Source organism: Priapulus caudatus, unplaced genomic scaffold (genome assembly GCF_000485595.1).
Source record: "Priapulus caudatus unplaced genomic scaffold, Priapulus_caudatus-5.0.1 Scaffold15, whole genome shotgun sequence".
Classification (NCBI taxonomy): Eukaryota; Metazoa; Priapulida; class Priapulimorpha; order Priapulimorphida; family Priapulidae; genus Priapulus; species Priapulus caudatus.
Window position 1 is genome coordinate 778,822 of NW_014577076.1, and position 18,030 is coordinate 796,851.

At 51.1% G+C, this 18,030-nt stretch overlaps 1 protein-coding gene across 1 annotated transcript in view; it reads left to right on the forward strand.

The window, feature by feature from the left end:
- The window catches only part of LOC106809491 (kinesin-like protein KIF13A), a 248,634-nt gene that overhangs the window by 197,845 nt on the left and 32,759 nt on the right, over positions 1-18,030 (forward strand). The window contains exon 14 of the mRNA XM_014812582.1: positions 8,387-8,523. Within this exon, the coding sequence (XP_014668068.1) occupies positions 8,387-8,523 (137 nt within the window). The remainder of the gene's footprint in view (positions 1-8,386; positions 8,524-18,030) is intronic.

Here is an 18,030-nt window from a genome sequence, read left to right on the forward strand (position 1 = left end):
TGTGTGTGTGTGTGTGTGTGTGTGTGTGTGTGTGTGTGTGTGTGTATGTGTGTGTGTGCGCGCGCGCGTGCGTGCGTGCGTGTGTGTCGAGAAAGAGAGAGGGAGAAAGGGAGTTTTTTGTTGTTTATGAAAATTTCCAATTTTATGGTTTTATCAAATTAATTTGTGTGTGTGTGTGTGTGTGTGTGTGTGTGTGTGTGTGTGTGTGTGTGTGTGTGTGTGCGCGCGCGCGTGCGTGCGTGCGTGTGTGTCTACCGCCTTCTCTCTTTCTCTCTCTCACCATCTGCCTCTCTATATCTATCTGCTTTGATGATCATTAATAAAGCGAGATGGGCGATGCAGAGAGAGAGAGAGAGAGAGAGAGTGCGTGCGCGAAAGAGAGAGACCGAGTGAGGGGGAGTGAGGGAGAGAGAGCAGTAGCCGTGATTAGCGGCGCAAACGTGCACATTAACCGCACGCAGCTCTCGCACGCGCGGTCTATGCGGCCGAACGGTGAGCGCGCGCCAAAGCTGGCAAGCGCGCAAAATGGCTCGAAATAAGATTTGGACTTGGATGAAGACTGATCGTGATTAATTTGCTCTGCTTGTACGTGCGTGAGAACGACGAGAGCTGCTCACATCTGCGCATGCTCGGCTGCTGCGGGCGTGTGCGTGCGCTCTGTGCTTAGCTAGTTGTCTTAGTGCTGCAGCGTATTTAGTGATCCTAGAACTAGTGCGGATAGTGTGCTGTAATCCTGGGACTCAGCTAATGCTTAGTGCTCCTACTGTTAATTTACTGCATCTGCAGTTTAGCTCGTGTTCCTCCTTAATTAGCTAGTACCCACAGAGCTTATCTAGTACCCACAAGGGTTTGGCAAGTTCTTCCGGAGCTTAGCCGGTGAATCCCGTTCGCTGGGTGCTAGTGTGCCACACTCTTCGCTATTGCTCCCAGTCTTGGGTGGTGGTCGTGTACTTGCCTAGACGTCCTCGTTGGTGATTATGTAGTGTATAAGCCTACACGTGTACAGCGTACATACTGGACCTATATAATTGACTATGTAGATCGTTTATCGCGTGGTAAACTAAGCACTGGGGTTAATTTATGAGTTGAACTGTATGTTGCAGACGATCGTGCGTCTTTAATGCGTCTTATTACATGGCTTCAAGCGTTGAAGTTATTAGATCACATCTTAGCTAAAAATTGAAAAAGAACTGAGCTAAAAAGAGCTTCAGGAAGGAAAACACGCGCTTTTAATAAGAAACATGTTCTACCAATCTTACCCGAGAGGAAGTTTCCGAGGATGGCTAATATCAGGGGTTAGTAATGACAAATTTGTCATTATTAACCCCTGCTAATATGTAGAGTCAATGTATAACTGTCATAGTAAAATGTATAACTCGGAAAATTTTATGCAAGAAAAAGGAAATTGGTGTATGTGTGCGCGCGTGCGTGCGTGTGTGTGGGTGCGCATGTGTGCGTACACGGGCATATGTGTTTGCGCACCTCATACCTGTTCACATTGATCGAAAATTATTAGTAAATTTAAACCCTAACAATAGATTGATGTTTTTTTGAAGGAATACTTTACTCTAGAATTTGAGAGTATATTATGATTGTAGATTTAAAAATAATAGCACATACCTATAAATATCTATAATTACGTATTCACGTTTGTCATAAAACAACATTGAATTTTGAAATCTTCATTTTTGGGCGCTGACATGACACCCGCGCCTGTGCTGCCACCCTGAAAAAGTTGCGCATTTGCCAAAATATTTTGCACGTTACAGACCGAGGGCTAATCACAAAAGTCCAATTTTATTTATACCTAAATGCTATTTAACCGAACGATATTCATTTAGGACAAATTTATCCATATTATAACTGAAACTATATGTCGTTTATAAGATATTGCAATCCTTCTGCTTTTAAATTAATAAATAAGAAACACCCTCGGTATGTAGCCTGCGGCCGAAACGTTGCTTTGCGCAACTTTTCAGTGGGTGCGCTGCCGGTGGCGCCACCGTCGTTGTAAGCAACGACGTATAGCCGTCAGTTGTAAAACATTTTTTTTAAATATTTCAAATAAATATTGAACCATAAAACTTTTTATGAAGCGTAATTTTAACCTAAATCAACTGAAAATAACCCTAGAACCTAGAGTCAAGTATTCCACATCACAGACAATAATTTTTTTTATTTATGTGCATGCACCAGTTAGGGTGACCAGCAGACTTTAATTTCTCATCGGGGTATTTCTATAATAATGAGCTATTGCCGAGCTATATATATATATATATATAATAACGCCTCCTGGCGATAGATATCGTGCTTGCCTAGGCTATAGCCGCAAACATTGACATAGTAATGCATTCCGCGCTCACATCCTAGCGCATGCGACCAGCTTGTACGTATGTACAAGATGTACATGTATGTAGATAGACCCGTGTATGAATGCTGCGGGCACACGAGTACGCGCTCATACACGCACGCACTCGGGCACGCGCGCACGCAGACACGCATCCGACTAAATCTCGATGCGTTTCAGCGGTGCCTGGGGTGACACTAGTCTTTCCCCGTGGTAGTGAATCGTCAGCAGATAATTGTCATGTATTCTAAACAGCTATTCGTCATCGTTAGTAAAACTACATGGGGTCAAAACTGACATCCACTACTCGCAAGCACGTGAACATTACTTACGTTCATCACGTTCGTTAATATCTCTACTTAAAATCGTTACCTCTCAAATAAATTCAGAAATAACAACATGTAGACAAATTAGGTCTCACCTCCCTATATTAGCGTAAATATTACTGATTACGCCTGCATTAAAATTGCCACGAGTCTGTGCTGTTATACGCTACAAAACAGCAAATAAACAGCAAACATGAGCTTGCATTCCTGAGGTTCGCAAAAATGAGGAGATGCGGAAGGATGATAGGCACATAGGATCCCGCTTCAGCCCTTCTAAACTCATGGAGCTTAGAGAGGGCCGGGCAGAGATAGAATCCAAGGGCGATTTTCCGTCAACCTGAATTTCCGCAATTGGAAATTGAATAATCGTAACATAAAAGTTAGGTGGACCAAAACATGACTGATTAACACCCAAATTTGATAGATAGATATATATATATAATATATCAGGTATACCAAATAGGTCAATATCTGCCATGCGCGGAGCGCTTGTATGTCAATTAAAATAACAAACCTAAAGGTGGGATCCCAGATATAGAAATCTGACAAGAATTCTTCTTCACGCGAATTGTGGACCGTTTTCGCATTTGTGGAATTGTCTTAGGTTAGGTGTAAGACAGGGATATGATTTTGTGTGAAGGATGTGAGTCATGCATCGTTCACCCACGTGAAAACGATTGTAAGCTGTCGCGTAATGCATTTTCAATTACATACGAGTTGAAAGCGACTCGTGCTGTTGGTGAATTGTACGTTTTTGCTGCATTACGTTGCATGCTCGAACGTTATATTACGTGCGAGTAATTCGCCGGCCGTGTCCACGCAAGAGAACGCAAATAACTCGGCATATGAGTTTATTCGAAATAATAAATTTATATTTGCAAACCAGATTTAAAAAAACCGATAGAAGGTTTCTATGCGCTTCGCAGTTTTTACCGCATCGTACATAATCCCGTTATAATTGCGCGCCGAGGATTTCTATTAGCAGTTAGATGCGCTGTAAATGTTGAAGCCTTCGTGTCCGGTTATCGTGATTTCCACATTCATGCGGGAATTGATTCGTCGACGCGTGAATTGCGGCAAGCAACGGCGCTTCTAGCGCATGTCGTCCGCTTGTAATCACCTTGTTCGTGCGTGCGTGCGTGCGTGCGTGCGTTCGTTTGTTCGTGCGCTTTTCCGTCCGATCGTTCATTTGCTCAATCGTTTGTTCGTTTGCGCGGTGACATCGGCCGCATGTTTCCGTATTTTTGACGTTCTGTTATTTTTACTGCTGATTTAATGATGTCACTGTAACGATGGGTAACGTTGAGAAATTGCACGATATGTGCGTGGCTCTACTGCGTCTACCTGCGCACTTACCTGTCCACCTGTACAACTGTACCCATGTGCTTATGCAGGTGTGTATATGTATATATATATATATATATATATATATATATATGTGTGTGTGTGTGTGTGTAATATGTACGTTTAGCGGCGCGGCGCGGGCGCGCAGGCGTGTTTGTGTAATGCCTTTCAGCGACTGTTTAGTACGTCGGTTGTTTCGGCGTGTAAATTTATATGCTGTCATCTATGACGTGAGAATGGCCAGGTTCGGGCTGCCGTGTTTGCGCACAGCGCAGCTGCTCGCCTAGGAAAACACGCACGGCCGTCGGCGATTAATAAATAAAAACGGCACATTAGATAGGGATGCCCAACTGATAGGATAAATCAGTAATGTTAATAAATTAGTGTGGGTCAACACTCTATCACCCGCGGCCGAAGAACAAGGCACTAGAGCCCAGAAACTCCTGGGAGAGAGAGAGAGAAGAGAGAGACTGAGAGAGAGAGAGGAGAGAGAGAGAGAGAGGAGCCCGCCAGAGAGAGAGAGCGAGGGGTAGCGGAAGATACGGAGAGAAGAGGAAGAGAGAGAAGGGCGGGATGAGTGAGTGGGCTGGATGGATGGATGGATGGATGAGAGCGATGATGAATGGATGAGTGAGGGATGAAGGCTGGAGGATGGATGGAGGGATGGATGGATGATGATGGAGATGGAGGTCGATGAAGGAATGAGTGATGGTTGTGATGGATGGCATTGTGTATGGATGTGGCATGGATGTGATTGATGGCAATGATGATGAGACTGGTGAGAATGTGAAGTTGATGGGCAGTATAAGGCGGGATGGAGTGGATGGAAGGGAGTGAGATGAAGGAATGATGGATGGGATGCGAGTGGGTTGGTGGTGTTTTGGGCGGATGGATGTTAGCGTTGATGGAATAAGCATAAGATAAGAACAGATAGAAGAAGTTGCATATAAATATAATACTATATATATATAATACATAGTATATGTTATGTAAGAGAGAGAGAGAGAGAGAGAATAGATAGACGGACACGATAGATACATGGCATGGACTGGATGAACGACGACGACGGCACGTACGACGGACGACGGATGATGACTAGAAAGAGGTAGCGAGAGAGAGAGAGGGAGAAGAGATTGCGAGAGAGAGAGAGAGAGAGAGAGAGAGAGAGAGACCGCGGCGGATAAAATTAGTAGGAAGTACTAGATATAAAATCGCGCTATATCTATCGCGCTAACTATCGCACTTCGCCCTGCCCTCCCGCAGCCGGTTATTAGGCAAGGACAATACCATGTCATTCTCCACGGCTGATTTAGCAACTGCAGACGAGAGGCTTGCATGAGCTCATCCACGACGCTGTACCATGGTGTTTTTTAAGATTCAGTGATGCGAAGACGCAAATCCATTAAGCCCAGCTGCATTCAATACACGGCGGGTGATCGGTGCAGCGGCAGCGGCAGCGCAGGAATCTGCACGCAGATCAAAAACTCGCAGTAAATTTGAAGTCACGTCACACAGCGCGCGACAGATTTGCTCATCGCCGACAGAAAAGGGTCGGCGGCTTCAAAGCGCACCGCCTCGCGCACAATCACCGCAGCGCTTTCCGTGTCACTGACCATCGATGGACGCGGGAGTTTTTTCTGCGGCCCTGTGTGACCCGCTGGTTGTGAAACTGTGAGCCCGCTACCGCCTTCGCCCCCCCCCCCCGGCTGGCTGCCGTCACAGATGCGATCACCTTGTTCAGCAGACATGCAGTCAGACGTGCATGCAGTTACGGCAAGTGAGGTCAGCGTGTATGAGGAGTGCTGGAGGAGATGTGATGATGCTGGGAGAGAGATCCTGTGGCTGGTCGATGTATGGTGGTGGTGCGAGAGGGAATATTGCTGGAAGAGGGATGGCGATGCTAGAAGTGAGATTATAATTATGGAAGAGGGAGGTGGTGATGCTGGGAGAGGGATAGTGATGCTGGGAGAGGGATGGTGATACTGGGAGAGGGATGGTGATGCTGGGAGAGGGATGGTGATGCTGGGAGAGGGATGGAGATGCTGGGAGAGGGATGGTGATGCTGGGAGAGGGATGGTGATGCTGGGAGAGGGATGGTGATACTGGGAGAGCTGGAGTGATGATGCGGAAAGTTAGCCATGGTGGCCTTCATATGCAATCTCACGTCATCCAACCGGAATCAATTTTCAGTGTGGAGTTTCGCGAGTTCCTGAGGCCCGGATTTCGCGTTTATGGCGATTTCGGGAAGAGACGACGATGATGTCTTTTTTGCCGTGGTTGTTGAGCTTGTTCTGTTTCGTGATGGTGTGTAAGGGCTTTTGTGTAGTGAAGCCATGTATGCGGGATGCAGATATCAGCTGCCGTGCACGTTTCATGTTATTGCTGAAATTATTTCTCTTGTGAACGAGCACGTGTCTAGCCAATGATGGCGATACGCATAACTCATTGAAATTCGTCGTCGATACGGAGAGAGAGAGCGCGCGCGAGAGAGAGTGTGTGTCGTAGCCTGTCTCTCTAGATCTCGTGTGGCTGTCTAAGTGAAGCCATGTGCAGCTGTCTGATTTTACGCATATAGGTGGTTGCCGTAGATGTTGGTTTGCGTGAGTGAGTGAGTTCGTATAGTGGAGTGGCTGTGGCGGAATCGTGTTAGTATGTATAATTACGCACGAAACGCATGCATCGCAATGTAAACGCTATTACAAAGGAGTGGTTCGAAGCGCCCACTGTCATATTCAGCGCATGCATTATTTGTTTGGTTATTGAATTATTACGTTGCGGGAGGAGCCGGTGTTCGTGTGGCACCGTGAGATCGATACTGGTGTTTTTAAAACGCGTACACACGTTAATGGCGTCGCGCGGGGCATACTGAATACAGGTCACATACACCACGCTGAACCACGTTTCCCCTTAAGCTCACTTGTTCTCTGCCGGAGTAGCAGCAGCACGTTAGAAGCCCTGATTTACAATAGCAACTAATGATGAGTAATGTTTGCGTTGAGAGAAAGAGAGAAAGAGTGAGTGAAATGTAATGTTTTCAGCGTCTTGCTGTGAGTCGCGGGAAATAGCTGCGACATAAGCGTCAGTCATTCTCGAGCTAATTATGAAAAATTGTGTTTTCATTGCACGTCTCCACCCTCTCCCCACTGTACACACGCACGCAGCCACATACATAAGCATGTACCCACGCACGCACGCACGCACGCACGCACGCACGCAGGCTCCTCTCTAATGACCGGGCTGTTTAAGTGCATGCAAAATTCGTTTCTATTGGCTAAAAGCTCCGGGATTTTCACGGTGAACGTTTTAAGTGGGCTGGGCCGAGTGGTTTGTCAATCATCAAGTGTCGGTTGACGGGGAGCAATGTTATTGAAATTGTTTTTGAAGCACGTGATTGGATTGCTATGAGCTTTATAAAGTGGATCATTTATCATCACGTGTCAGCTAAAGTGCACGCGTCTAGTAGGGGGGGGGGGGCTTGATCAGTAAATTTTCGCCTGCATGCATACAGGTGTCAAGTTGTACGATGCATTGCCAGTATAATCAACCTAGTGTCCCCCGACCGAGCAGTCAACGAAGTTACTGTTAGGTGGAGACAACGGTTCCTGCAATTTTTTGGCCTAGTGCACGTGACGTTGCCTCTAATATATTGCTATTGGATCCCACCTTGGTGTAGCCCTCAATGAGAGATCTCAGCATATGCTTTCTTGCGTGTAACCACCCTAACTGTGATGCCATGAATGCTGGCTGTAACCATGCCAACTGTAACTGCGGCTTACCTGATCCGTAGCCTGGGCCCTCAGCCCTCTCAACGCTGCTCACCGACATTGATCCGACAAAAGATACTATTACAAAGTCAATTACATTTAAATAGCGCAGATGATATGCTAATGGGATTTGTCTCGTAAGTAATTATGTTTTTGACATTCCATGCTAAAAGCTGGTTGCGCGCACTATGGCTTCTGCTCAGAGTTCTAAACTTTTATCAGTGTCATTCTCTAGTGGCATTGAGAACGGGTCATGTTTTATTTACGGCAGATATACGTGTCCGCGCGCTGCCGACATTGGTGCTTGGTCTGCTGAGAGGCAGTTACAACGCTGTTGGCACGAGTGCGCGTTCTCTCTTTCGCCATGCAGCACTTCCCATGGGATGCTGTGAATCCTAATCCACTTGCTCCTATGGTTAGGGGAGGTCGTCGTTTCAGTAGCTCTCACTTATAGTACTCTTAGGCCATGGTCCGGCCATAATGAGTGAAGTGAATCCAAGAGAGGTCGGGCATTCCACCGTCTTATCCGTTTCTTCGCTTAACTTAAATGTTAGGTATATCTGTTGGTGAACTCCGTAAGTACAAGCCGTATATTTGTCTTACAGGATCACACGCTAGTGGGCGGTCCCAATGCCCCCGTGGAGCAGGACATACAGCTCAGTGGCCTGGGCATCATGCCAGAGCACTGCATCGTTGACATCGTTGATGGAGATGTCTTCATGTCACCACTGGAGGGCGCTAGGTGAGTCACTCGTCTATATATTGCCGTCACTGATCTACAATAACTGGATAATGCATTGTCCCATCACCGCAGTGCAAACAAGCAGTGTCACCTCGCCACCATGTTGGTTGATCAGCAATCGAGTAAGCGCTTGTTAACTCCACATTGTTAATAAATGCTGGGAACTCGACTTCTGTACAAATACACACTGACCAATATAACAGCCAAATGACATCAGGATTCACACAATTCCCCCGATACTCGCTTCAGTTGTTCTGTATGGGTCAGCGGTCGTTGCACGGGGAAGGAAGGGCCCACTGCTTTGGCTGGTTGTGGCGAGATGCATGGAAATCCATATCTGCTTGCCACTTACTATTCTTAGTGCGTGTTGGCAACAGCCTCTCAGAATCTATAGCTGTGTATTTGAGAGCTTTTAATTACCACGCTTAATACCATGTGTTTCCTTTATGTCGGTGGGCGACAATGCTTAGAACTGCGTTTAAAAGCGTTTTTCGAGCGATTTAGCTGAGAACGCGGACAAATAAGTTATCGTGACATTTACGAGGCATTTCTTCGTATAGTTGCGTTTATCAGCGGTCTTCGCATTGCGACAGCTAAGTGATTTTTTACACTCGTTGTTCCGTAATGGCGGCTGTTGTGCACAGCCGGCGTCGCTGCGTCTTATCACCTGCTGTGTGTATAGCGATTTATCACAATTACTCATGTTATAATATACGTGTACACTCAGTGGTACGTTATACGAGAATTTGAATAGCGTGTAGATGGGGGTTGTACATTGACTTTATTTGTTACCCACGCTGGTTGTGGAATCTTGTAAACGTAACGAACATGCGACTGAAGGAGATGCGTGTTGTGCATAAGTGTAAGTGTAATTGAACCAGTTAGACTTGATACTGTCCCGCAGATCTTAACTGAATTAATGGCAATCTTGTCTGATTAAGTCCTTATCATGGATGCTTCTATCGCGTGCGTGGGAAGGCCCTAAACCCACACGCAGACGTCGCACACATACTACAGGAGCAGTCGTTCCGTACTAACTCGGCAGCGGGATAATTGTGTTAGAAGAGTATTGTGTTAGCGGAATTAAGTGCTCGTGAAGAGAGGACCTTTAGATTGTATGCTTTTGAAATGAGGCGTTTCGTCACCCCTGAACACACCGCGGCAGTTCGAATCTAAAATTTTGCTATCACTACAGTGCCTCCGGTCACGTGACAGATCGAGCTAATGTCGGCGGAAATTGCATTGTCGCATGATTTACACCGAAATATATTCCGTAATAAATGTCGCATTATCAGAGTTTGTGCTATGGAGTGGCGAGCGTAATTTCAATTGCTGCAGGGGAAATGAAGTACGTTGCAGGCATCTGCTAGCTCCCTGCTGCTAGCTGTCTGCTGTTAGCTCCCTGCTGCTAGCTCCCTGCTGCTAGCTGTCTGCTGCTAGCTGTCTGCTGCTAGCTGCCTGCTGCTAGCTCCCTGCTGCTAGCTGTCTGCTGCTAGCTCCTGCTGCTAGCTGTCTGCTGCTAGCTCCTGCTGCTAGCTGTCTGCTACTAGCTGTCTGCTGCTAGCTGTCTGCTGCTAGCTCCCTGCTGCTAGCTGTCTGCTGCTAGCTGTCTGCTGCTAGCTGTCTGCTGCTAGCTGTCTGCTGCTAGCTGTCTGCTGCTAGCTCCCTGCTGCTAGCTGTCTGGTCTGGCTGCTATCTCCCGCTGCTGCAGCTGCCTGAGCTAACCTTAGCTGTCTGGCTGCAGCTGTCTGCTGCTAGCTGCTGCCTGCTATCTCCCTGCTGCTACTCCCTGCACTAAGCTGTCTGCTCTAGCTGGTCTGCTGCTAAGTGTGTCAGATGCTGCTAAAGCTTTCTATGCTGCTAGCTCCCCGCTGCTAGACTCACCTGCTGCTAAAGCTTCTGAGCTGCTGAGCTGTCTCTGCTAATTCTGACACCCGTGCCTGCTAAAGTACCCCTGCTACTAGAGCTGTCTGCCTGCTAGCTGTCTGCCTGCTAAGCTCCCTTGCTGCTAATCTCCCTGCTGCTAGCTGTCTGCTGGCTGGAAGCCTGTTTTGCCCTTGCTAGCTGCCCATGCTCTCCAAGGCTGTACGCTGCTGAAGCTGTTTGCTGGCTCAGCTACCTGCTGCTAAGCTGGTCTGCCTGCGCTAGTTCCTGCTGTCTAGCCTGTCATGGCTACCAGGCTGTCTGCCTGTTAAGCTCCTGCCTGCTAAACGCTGTCTGCTGCTATCTCGCCCGGCTAAGCTGTCCTGCTGTTAGCTCCCCTGCTGCTAGCCTCTCTGCTATGCCTCCCTGCTGCTAATGCTTGTCTGCTGCAGCTCCCTGGCTGCTTACTGTCCTGCTGGCTCGCTGTCTGCTGCTTTAGCTCCCTGCTGCTAAACTGATGGTCTGCTAACTGTGCTGGCCTAATGCTGCTGCCTAGCTGGTCTGCTGGCGACGCTCTTGCTGCTACTCCTGCCTGCAAGCTGTCTGCCATGCTAGCGTTTCTGGCTAGGCTCCCCCTGCCTGCTAATCTGCTGCTGGCTAGCCTCCCTGCTGCTAGCTGTCTGCTGTTATGCTCCTTGTTGTTTATCTCCTGCTGCCTAACGCCTGTCGTGCTGCTAGCTGTCTGCTGCTAGTTGGTCTGCTTGCTGAAGCTGTCTAGCTACTAAGCGTCTTGCTGCTAAGACTAGCAACTACAACTCCGCTGCTAGGCTCGTCTCGCGCATAAGGCGTTTGCATGCTGCTGTCTGCGCTAAAATCTCCTGCTGGGCTAGCTGTCTGGCTAACCTAGTGCTGTCTGCTGCTAGCCTGTCTGCCTGGCTACTGTCTGCTGCTAGCTGCTCTGCTAAGCCTGTCTGCTACCTAGCTGTCTGTGTCTAAGCTGTCTGCTGGCCAGCTGTCGATGCTACTTAAAGCTGTCTGGGCTACTAGCTGTCTGCTGCTAGCTGTCTGCTGGCTAGCTGTCTGCTGCTAAGCTCGTCTGGCCTGCCATCGAGCTGTCTGGCACTAGCTGTCGCTGCCTGCTGTCTGGCTGCTCGACTGGCTGCTGTAAGCTGTTTGCTTGCTAAGCACCTGCTGCTAGCTGTCTGCTGTCTAGCTCGCGCGCTAGCTGTCTGCTGCGTACTGGTTGCTGCTACTGTCTGACTGGCTAGCTGTCTGCTGCTATCGCGCCTGCGCTAAGCTGTCTGCTACTAGCTGTCCTGCTGCTAGCTGTCTGGCTGGCTAACTGACTGCTTCGCTAGCGCCCTGCTGCTAGCTGTCTAGCTGCCTAAGCTGTCGTGCTACTAGCTGTCCTGCTGCTAAACAAGTTGTCTGCTGCTTTAAGCTGTCCTGCTGGCTAGACGTGTCTGCTGGCTAAAAGCTTGTCTGCTACTCAGCGTGCTGGCTGGCTAGCTGTCTGCCTAGGCCGTAGCTGTCTGCTGCTAGCTTTCTGCTAACTAGGCTGTTTCTGCCTGGCTAGCTGTCTGGCTGCTAGCTGTCTGCCTGCCTTAAACGCTCGTCTAGCCTCTAAAGCTGTCTGCTAACTAGCTGTCTGCTACCTAAAGCTAGTCTGCTGGGCTAGCTGTCTGCTAAAAACTAGCTGTGCTGCCTCTACTGCTGGCTGCTAGCTGTTCGCTCGCTCAGCGTCTGCTGCTAGCTGTCTGCCTACTAGAGCTCGTCTGCTGCTAGCGTGTCTGCTACTACGCTTGTCTGCTCTAGCTGTCTGCTACTAAGCTGTGCTGGCTTACCCTAAGCTCGTCTGCTGCTAGTTGTCCTGCTATGCTGGAGTCTGGTCACTGCTTGCTAAGCCTGCTGCCTACTAAAGCCTGTCTGCTGCTAGCTGTATCCCTGCTACCTAGCTGCGTGCGTGATAGCTGTCTGGCTGCTAAGCTGTCTGCTGGCTAGCGTGTCTGCTGCTAGCTGTCTGCTATAGCTGTCTGCTGACTCTGTGCTGCTGCTATCGTGTCTGCCCTACTTAGCTGGTTCCTGCCTGCTAGCTGTTCTGCTGCTAGCTGTCTGTGCTAGCTGTCCCTGCTGCTAGCCTGTCTGCGTCGTAGCTGTCTGCTATAGCTGTCTCTGGCTAGGCTGTCCTGCTAGACTAGCTGTCTGCTGGCTAGCTGTCCCCTGCTGCCTAGCTGATCTGCTACTCGGCTTGTCTCTGCAGCCTTCTGCTCGCTAGCTGTCCTGCTGCCTAGCTGTCTGCTGCTAGCTCCGCTGCACTAGTCCTTGCTGCAGAGCTGTGCTGCTAAGCTGTCTGCTAGCTAGCTGTCTGCTGCTAAAAGGTCTGCCTGCTAAAGCTGCGTGCTGCCCAGCTGTTGCTCGCTACTGTCCTGCTGCTAAGGCTTTCTGCTGCTAGCTCCCTGCGCTACTGTCTGCTGCTAGCCTGTATGCGAGGCTGTCTGCTGATACGCTCCCGCCTGCTGAGCGTAAGCTCATGTGCTAACTACTGACTACCTAGCCCTAAACTGCACTGCCTACTAGCTCAAGTGTGCGAGCACCTGACTCCTAGCTACTCACTGCTAGCTAGTCCCTGCTAATTACTCATTGCTAGCTAGTCACTGCCAGCTACTCACTGCTGGATACTCACTGCTGGCTTCATTCTGTTAGCTACTCACTGTAGCTAACTCACTGCTCAGCCTTTTCTTCTGTTAGCCCTACTGCACTGCTAGCTACATCGACTGCGCCTAGCCATTTCTCGTTACGCTACTCACTGCTACGAGCTAAGCTCACCTCGCTCCCGCTACTTACCTGGCTAGATAACCACTGCTAGCTTTCTTCTGTTTAAGCTATGTTCACTGCTGCTACTCACTGCTGGCTTACTCAACTGCTACCTAACTCCGCTGGCTGGCTACTCACTGCTCCTACTCACTGCCTAGATACTCCACTGGCTACTACCTCAACCGCTAGCTTTCTCTCGTAGCCCACTACCTCACTGCACCCTACTCACCTGCAGCCCTACTTAATGGCTATCTACTACCTGCTGCGCTAACTCCACTGCTTAGATACTCACTGCACTTAGCTTCACCCCTGCTAGCTACTCACTGGCGCCTACTCAACTACTCCTGCGCTACCTCCACTGCTAGATCACTCACTACTCCATTCTAGATACTCACTCTCTTACTAGCTACTCCATGCTGGCTACGTCACTGCTACTACTTTAATGACCTCTAGCTCACCTGCTGGCTACTCACTGCCTCAGCATACTCCCAACTACGGATGATACACGTACTGTCGATCTACCAATTGCACTGGACCTACTCACTGCTGCCTGTACTCACTGCTACCTACCTCTAATCGGGCTATCTTAACCCCGCTCACTGCTCTAGCGGTCAAACTGCTAAGATACTACTGCCACACATACACAAATCAGCCTGCTGGCTACTCCAACTGCTCAGAATACCTGCACTAGCACTTCACTCCCGGCTGGCTACTCACACTGGCTGAGACTCTACCTCACCGGGCTCACCAACTACTCCCTGCTTGGGCTGACTCACTGCCGAGCTAGCTACCACTGCTGGCTAACCTGGGTCCACGACGTCGCTAGCCCGCTAACCTCAAGCCGTCGGCTAGCCTAGCTTCATTACCTAGCCGTACCAGCCACTGCCTGGCTACTCACTGGCTAGACGCGTACCTTTAGACGTGCTATCTAAACAACTGCTGTCTACAATCCTCTACTTAATCGCTGGCTACTCGCACCTGGCCAACTACTACAACGCGCTGCCTAAAGACATAGCAACTACACAGAGCTCCAAGCCACAACTCACCGCCCCTCCGCACGCTGCTACTCAGACTGTGCCGTGGCTGACCTTCACCGCTACCTAAGCTCACCTGCTGCGTACTCCAGCTGCTAAGCCTACTAAACTCATGTCAATCTACTCACGCTGCTGGCGTAAACTCCCTGCCATCTACGCGTGACGTTCGGCTAGCTAGCCTCCCATTCTCTGCCTCGGCTGACTCACTACTCACTAGGCTGGCCATATCACCCTGTCAGATACCACTGCCTAGCTACTCCACTGGGTCGTAACCTACTCATCGCGGCACCTAGATACTCGGACTGCTGCGTAGTCACTGCGTGAGCTAGCTCAACGCGCGTGTTACACTACATCGCATGTACTAATCACATCACTGCTTAGCGTACGTTAAGTGATCATCCGTACCTCACCTGTTGCCGGCTACACTACACCTCGCCTAGATACTCACTGCTACCCACTCACCTGAGTGGGCTAGACCCTCACTACCTCATTAACGTAGAATACTCACCCTGCGCACGCTAGCCTAGGCAGCGCCTAGCCTAGCTTAACTGGCGTATGCCGTACTCACCCAGCTGCTACCTCACGTACTGACATGAAAGCTAGACACTAGTTCACGTGACTAGCAGTACGCCAGGCTGCTAGGCGGAGCTGCACTGCTAAGACTACTCCCATCCCCATCTGCCTCCGAAACAGCGGGCGCAATCGGAAGGGAAGGCAGGGCGAAGGGCAACAAGAGCGGAGAGATTTGGAGCTAGGCGCGAGCAGTCGAGTAGCCTAGCAGATAAAGAGGTATGCGTGGGGAGTCCCTGAATATCTAGCGCTAATGATAGTGAGGTACGCGACAGCAGTCCGAGTAGGATGGTCAGAGCATTAAGTAGGCTACGTCGAGTGGAGGTAGCCTAGGAGAGCGATATCCTAAAGTAATGATACCGATGAGGTAGGTCCCTTCCAGCTGAAGTAGCCCGTAGCAATGATCGTATGGCCTTAGGGGCAGTGGGGGAGTAGTCCCGAACAGGTCGAGTATAGACGTACTCTCATCGGTGAAGTACCGTAGCAGTGCGAGATATCACGTAGTCACTAGACCGTAGGTTAAACAGTGCGGCATACTAGCAACGCTGAGGTAGCCAGCAGTGGTACCCTAGTGGATGAGTATTTGAAGAGTGCAGTAGCTAGGCACCTGAGCTCAACTGCCTTAGCAGGTGGATAGACCAGAGTGGCGAGCTAGTGAGGTAGCCAGCAGCCAGTGAGTACAATAGCAGGTGATCAAGCGTCACTGGAGGCTAGACGGCGCCAAGTGAGGTGAAAGTGTTTTAGTAGTCATGATTAGAGAGCAGGGCGGGAGACACTACCACGCGCCTGATCGTCGAGCAGGCCGTAGCTACGGAGTAGCGCCCCGCGCCGAAGGGCAGTCCCAGCATCGGCACCGTACGGCGCTACTGGTGAGTAGGACGACCGCCAGGTGAGTCAGTAGGGCCGACCGGCGCGCGCGCTCCCGCGCCAGCAGATGGACGCCGTTGAGCTGCCAGTGGACTAAGCAGTGAAGCCTACTCACTAGCAGCGCTGGACAGGTAAGCGCGCGAACAGCGCCCAAGCAGGATGAGAGACCTCAAGGCGACGCGACGAGCAGCCAGCATGAAGAGACCGGCCACCGCCAAGTGCCAGCTGCACGTGAGAAGCTACGGGCATGTAGAGGCTAGCAGCACCACGCGTAGCACGGTGACGGCTAGGGATAGACCCCGAAAGGCGCAGTGATAGGAGTAGTAAGTTGAGTAGCAGGCTGACGATGTGAGTTAGCCAGCCGAGTGCGGAAGTCCAGGCCCCGACGGCGAGTTGTGAGTAGCGTAGCAGCTGCCGAGTAGCGGGTCGGGGTTCGACCGCGGCAGTGAAGCTAGGCTAGCTAATGGCACTTATCGCCGGCTAGCACGCTGAGTAGCCAGCAGTGAGTAAGGTAGGCACAGGGTGAGCTGATCGTAGCAGTCGCGCAGGTAGGCCGCCGAGCGGCAGTGAGCTAGAGCTAGGGCAGTGAAGTAGTGGCGCGCGGTAACGCAGTGAGTAGAGCACAGTTGGAGCGTAGCTGATCACGCAATTACAGCAGCAGCTGCCCTGAAGCAGTCGCAACTAGCCCCAGCAGTCGGGTAGTAGGAGACGTAAGTCAAAGATAGGAGTAAGTCGCAGCTGCGCGATCAGAATGAAGTAGCAGTAGGGCGGTCAATCCGAGTAATACTAGCACAGTAAAAAGAGGTAGCCAGCGTTGAGTAATAGCAGTTAACTGCGTGAGCACTAGGCGAGTGAAAGCGATGAGAGACCTCCCAAACGCGAGAGCCAGTGAGTACTGCCTACGGTAACATACGAAAGTACGGATGAAAGTCATGCCGCAGCAAGGAGGTAATAACGCGAGCGTATGGACGAGTAGTTACGGTAGCAGGGGATAGGGAGAATAAACAGCACAAGCAGCTGGAAATAGCAAGGGTGGAAGTCGCAGACAGATCAGGCTCAGGTGGAACAAGCGTGACTAAAGAGCCAAGAGAAGAGATATCTCTAGGCAGTCGCAACGCGTAGGCACCGAGCAGCTGGCAGCGCACAATACGCATCCGGGCTCGGCAGACTCGAGCCGCGAGGAATCATAAGCCAGTGGACGTGGAGGCGCGCCCACGTACGAAGTCCGAGAACCCTCATTCGACGCCCATGCCAACCCCAGCACCGGCACTCACCCAACTTAACGCCTCAAGGCGCCACGCCACAGCGAGCTAGGCGTAGCCCAGCCATGGCGTCATCCCTACGGCGCCAAGTGAGGTCCAGCGTAGCCGAGCGTGAAGCATAGCCACCCAGCAGCAGCCGCCGCCACACAGAGCCGGCACACCGTGCCCCAGCTCGCGCAGCTACGCGCCCGCGCCCACCCCCCGCCACCCGCAAGCCGACCGTGCCGCCCGTCGCTGCCGCGCTTGAGCGGGGCGGAGATAGGACGGGCCCAGGCAGCCGAGTGGAATAGGCTAACCGCAGAGCAGAAAGCATCAGCCAGTCGCGAGTATCTACGGCAGTGACGGCTACCCCGCGCCCGGCCCGCCAGCAAACGTGGACGGTCTAGCTCTCGCAGCTGAGAGTAAGGTCCCTAACAGCGGCACAGACAGAGCTCAGGCAAGGTGAGATAGGACCGAGTAAAGCGCCAGAGTTGAGTAGGCCGCCTAACAAGAGGGTAGAAAAGCTAAGGCAAGCGGTCCCGAGTAGGATCTAGCGAGTCAGTGCACGCTAGCTAACAAATGAAGCGACAGTGAGTATGCCCCAGCAGATAGACGTAGGCTGCAGTGACCTAGCTAGCATCAGTGAATGTAAGCAGGACGTCGAGCCTCACGGCCGAGTGAGGTACTAGGGAGTCCAGGCGTGCTCGCGCGGCACGATGACCTAGCCGGTACGCGGAGCCCAGTGGAGGGGGTAGCCCGTACGGAGTGTCCTAGCTAGACCGGTGGAGCCAACCCGAAGCGTGATGGGGGGGAGGGTCGCTAGGAGGCCGGAGCCGATAGGGCGCGGTAGGTGTGGGCGGGGCCGCGCCGGACGGGGAGCGCGAGCGACGAGCTCGCGCCAGCGACGCACGCAGCATAGCAGCACGAGCAGCCTTAAGCAGGCAGGAGAGCTACGCAGACAGGAAGACTGACAGCGGAGACAGCTGCAGCAGGTCGCCAAACCAAGTCGCTGAGCAGGAACAACACAGGCAGCTAGCAGCGACGACAGCGTTAGCAGCCGCACAGAGCGCTAGTATGGCACGACGCGACAGCTGAGCCGGCATCAGCTAGAGCGAAGG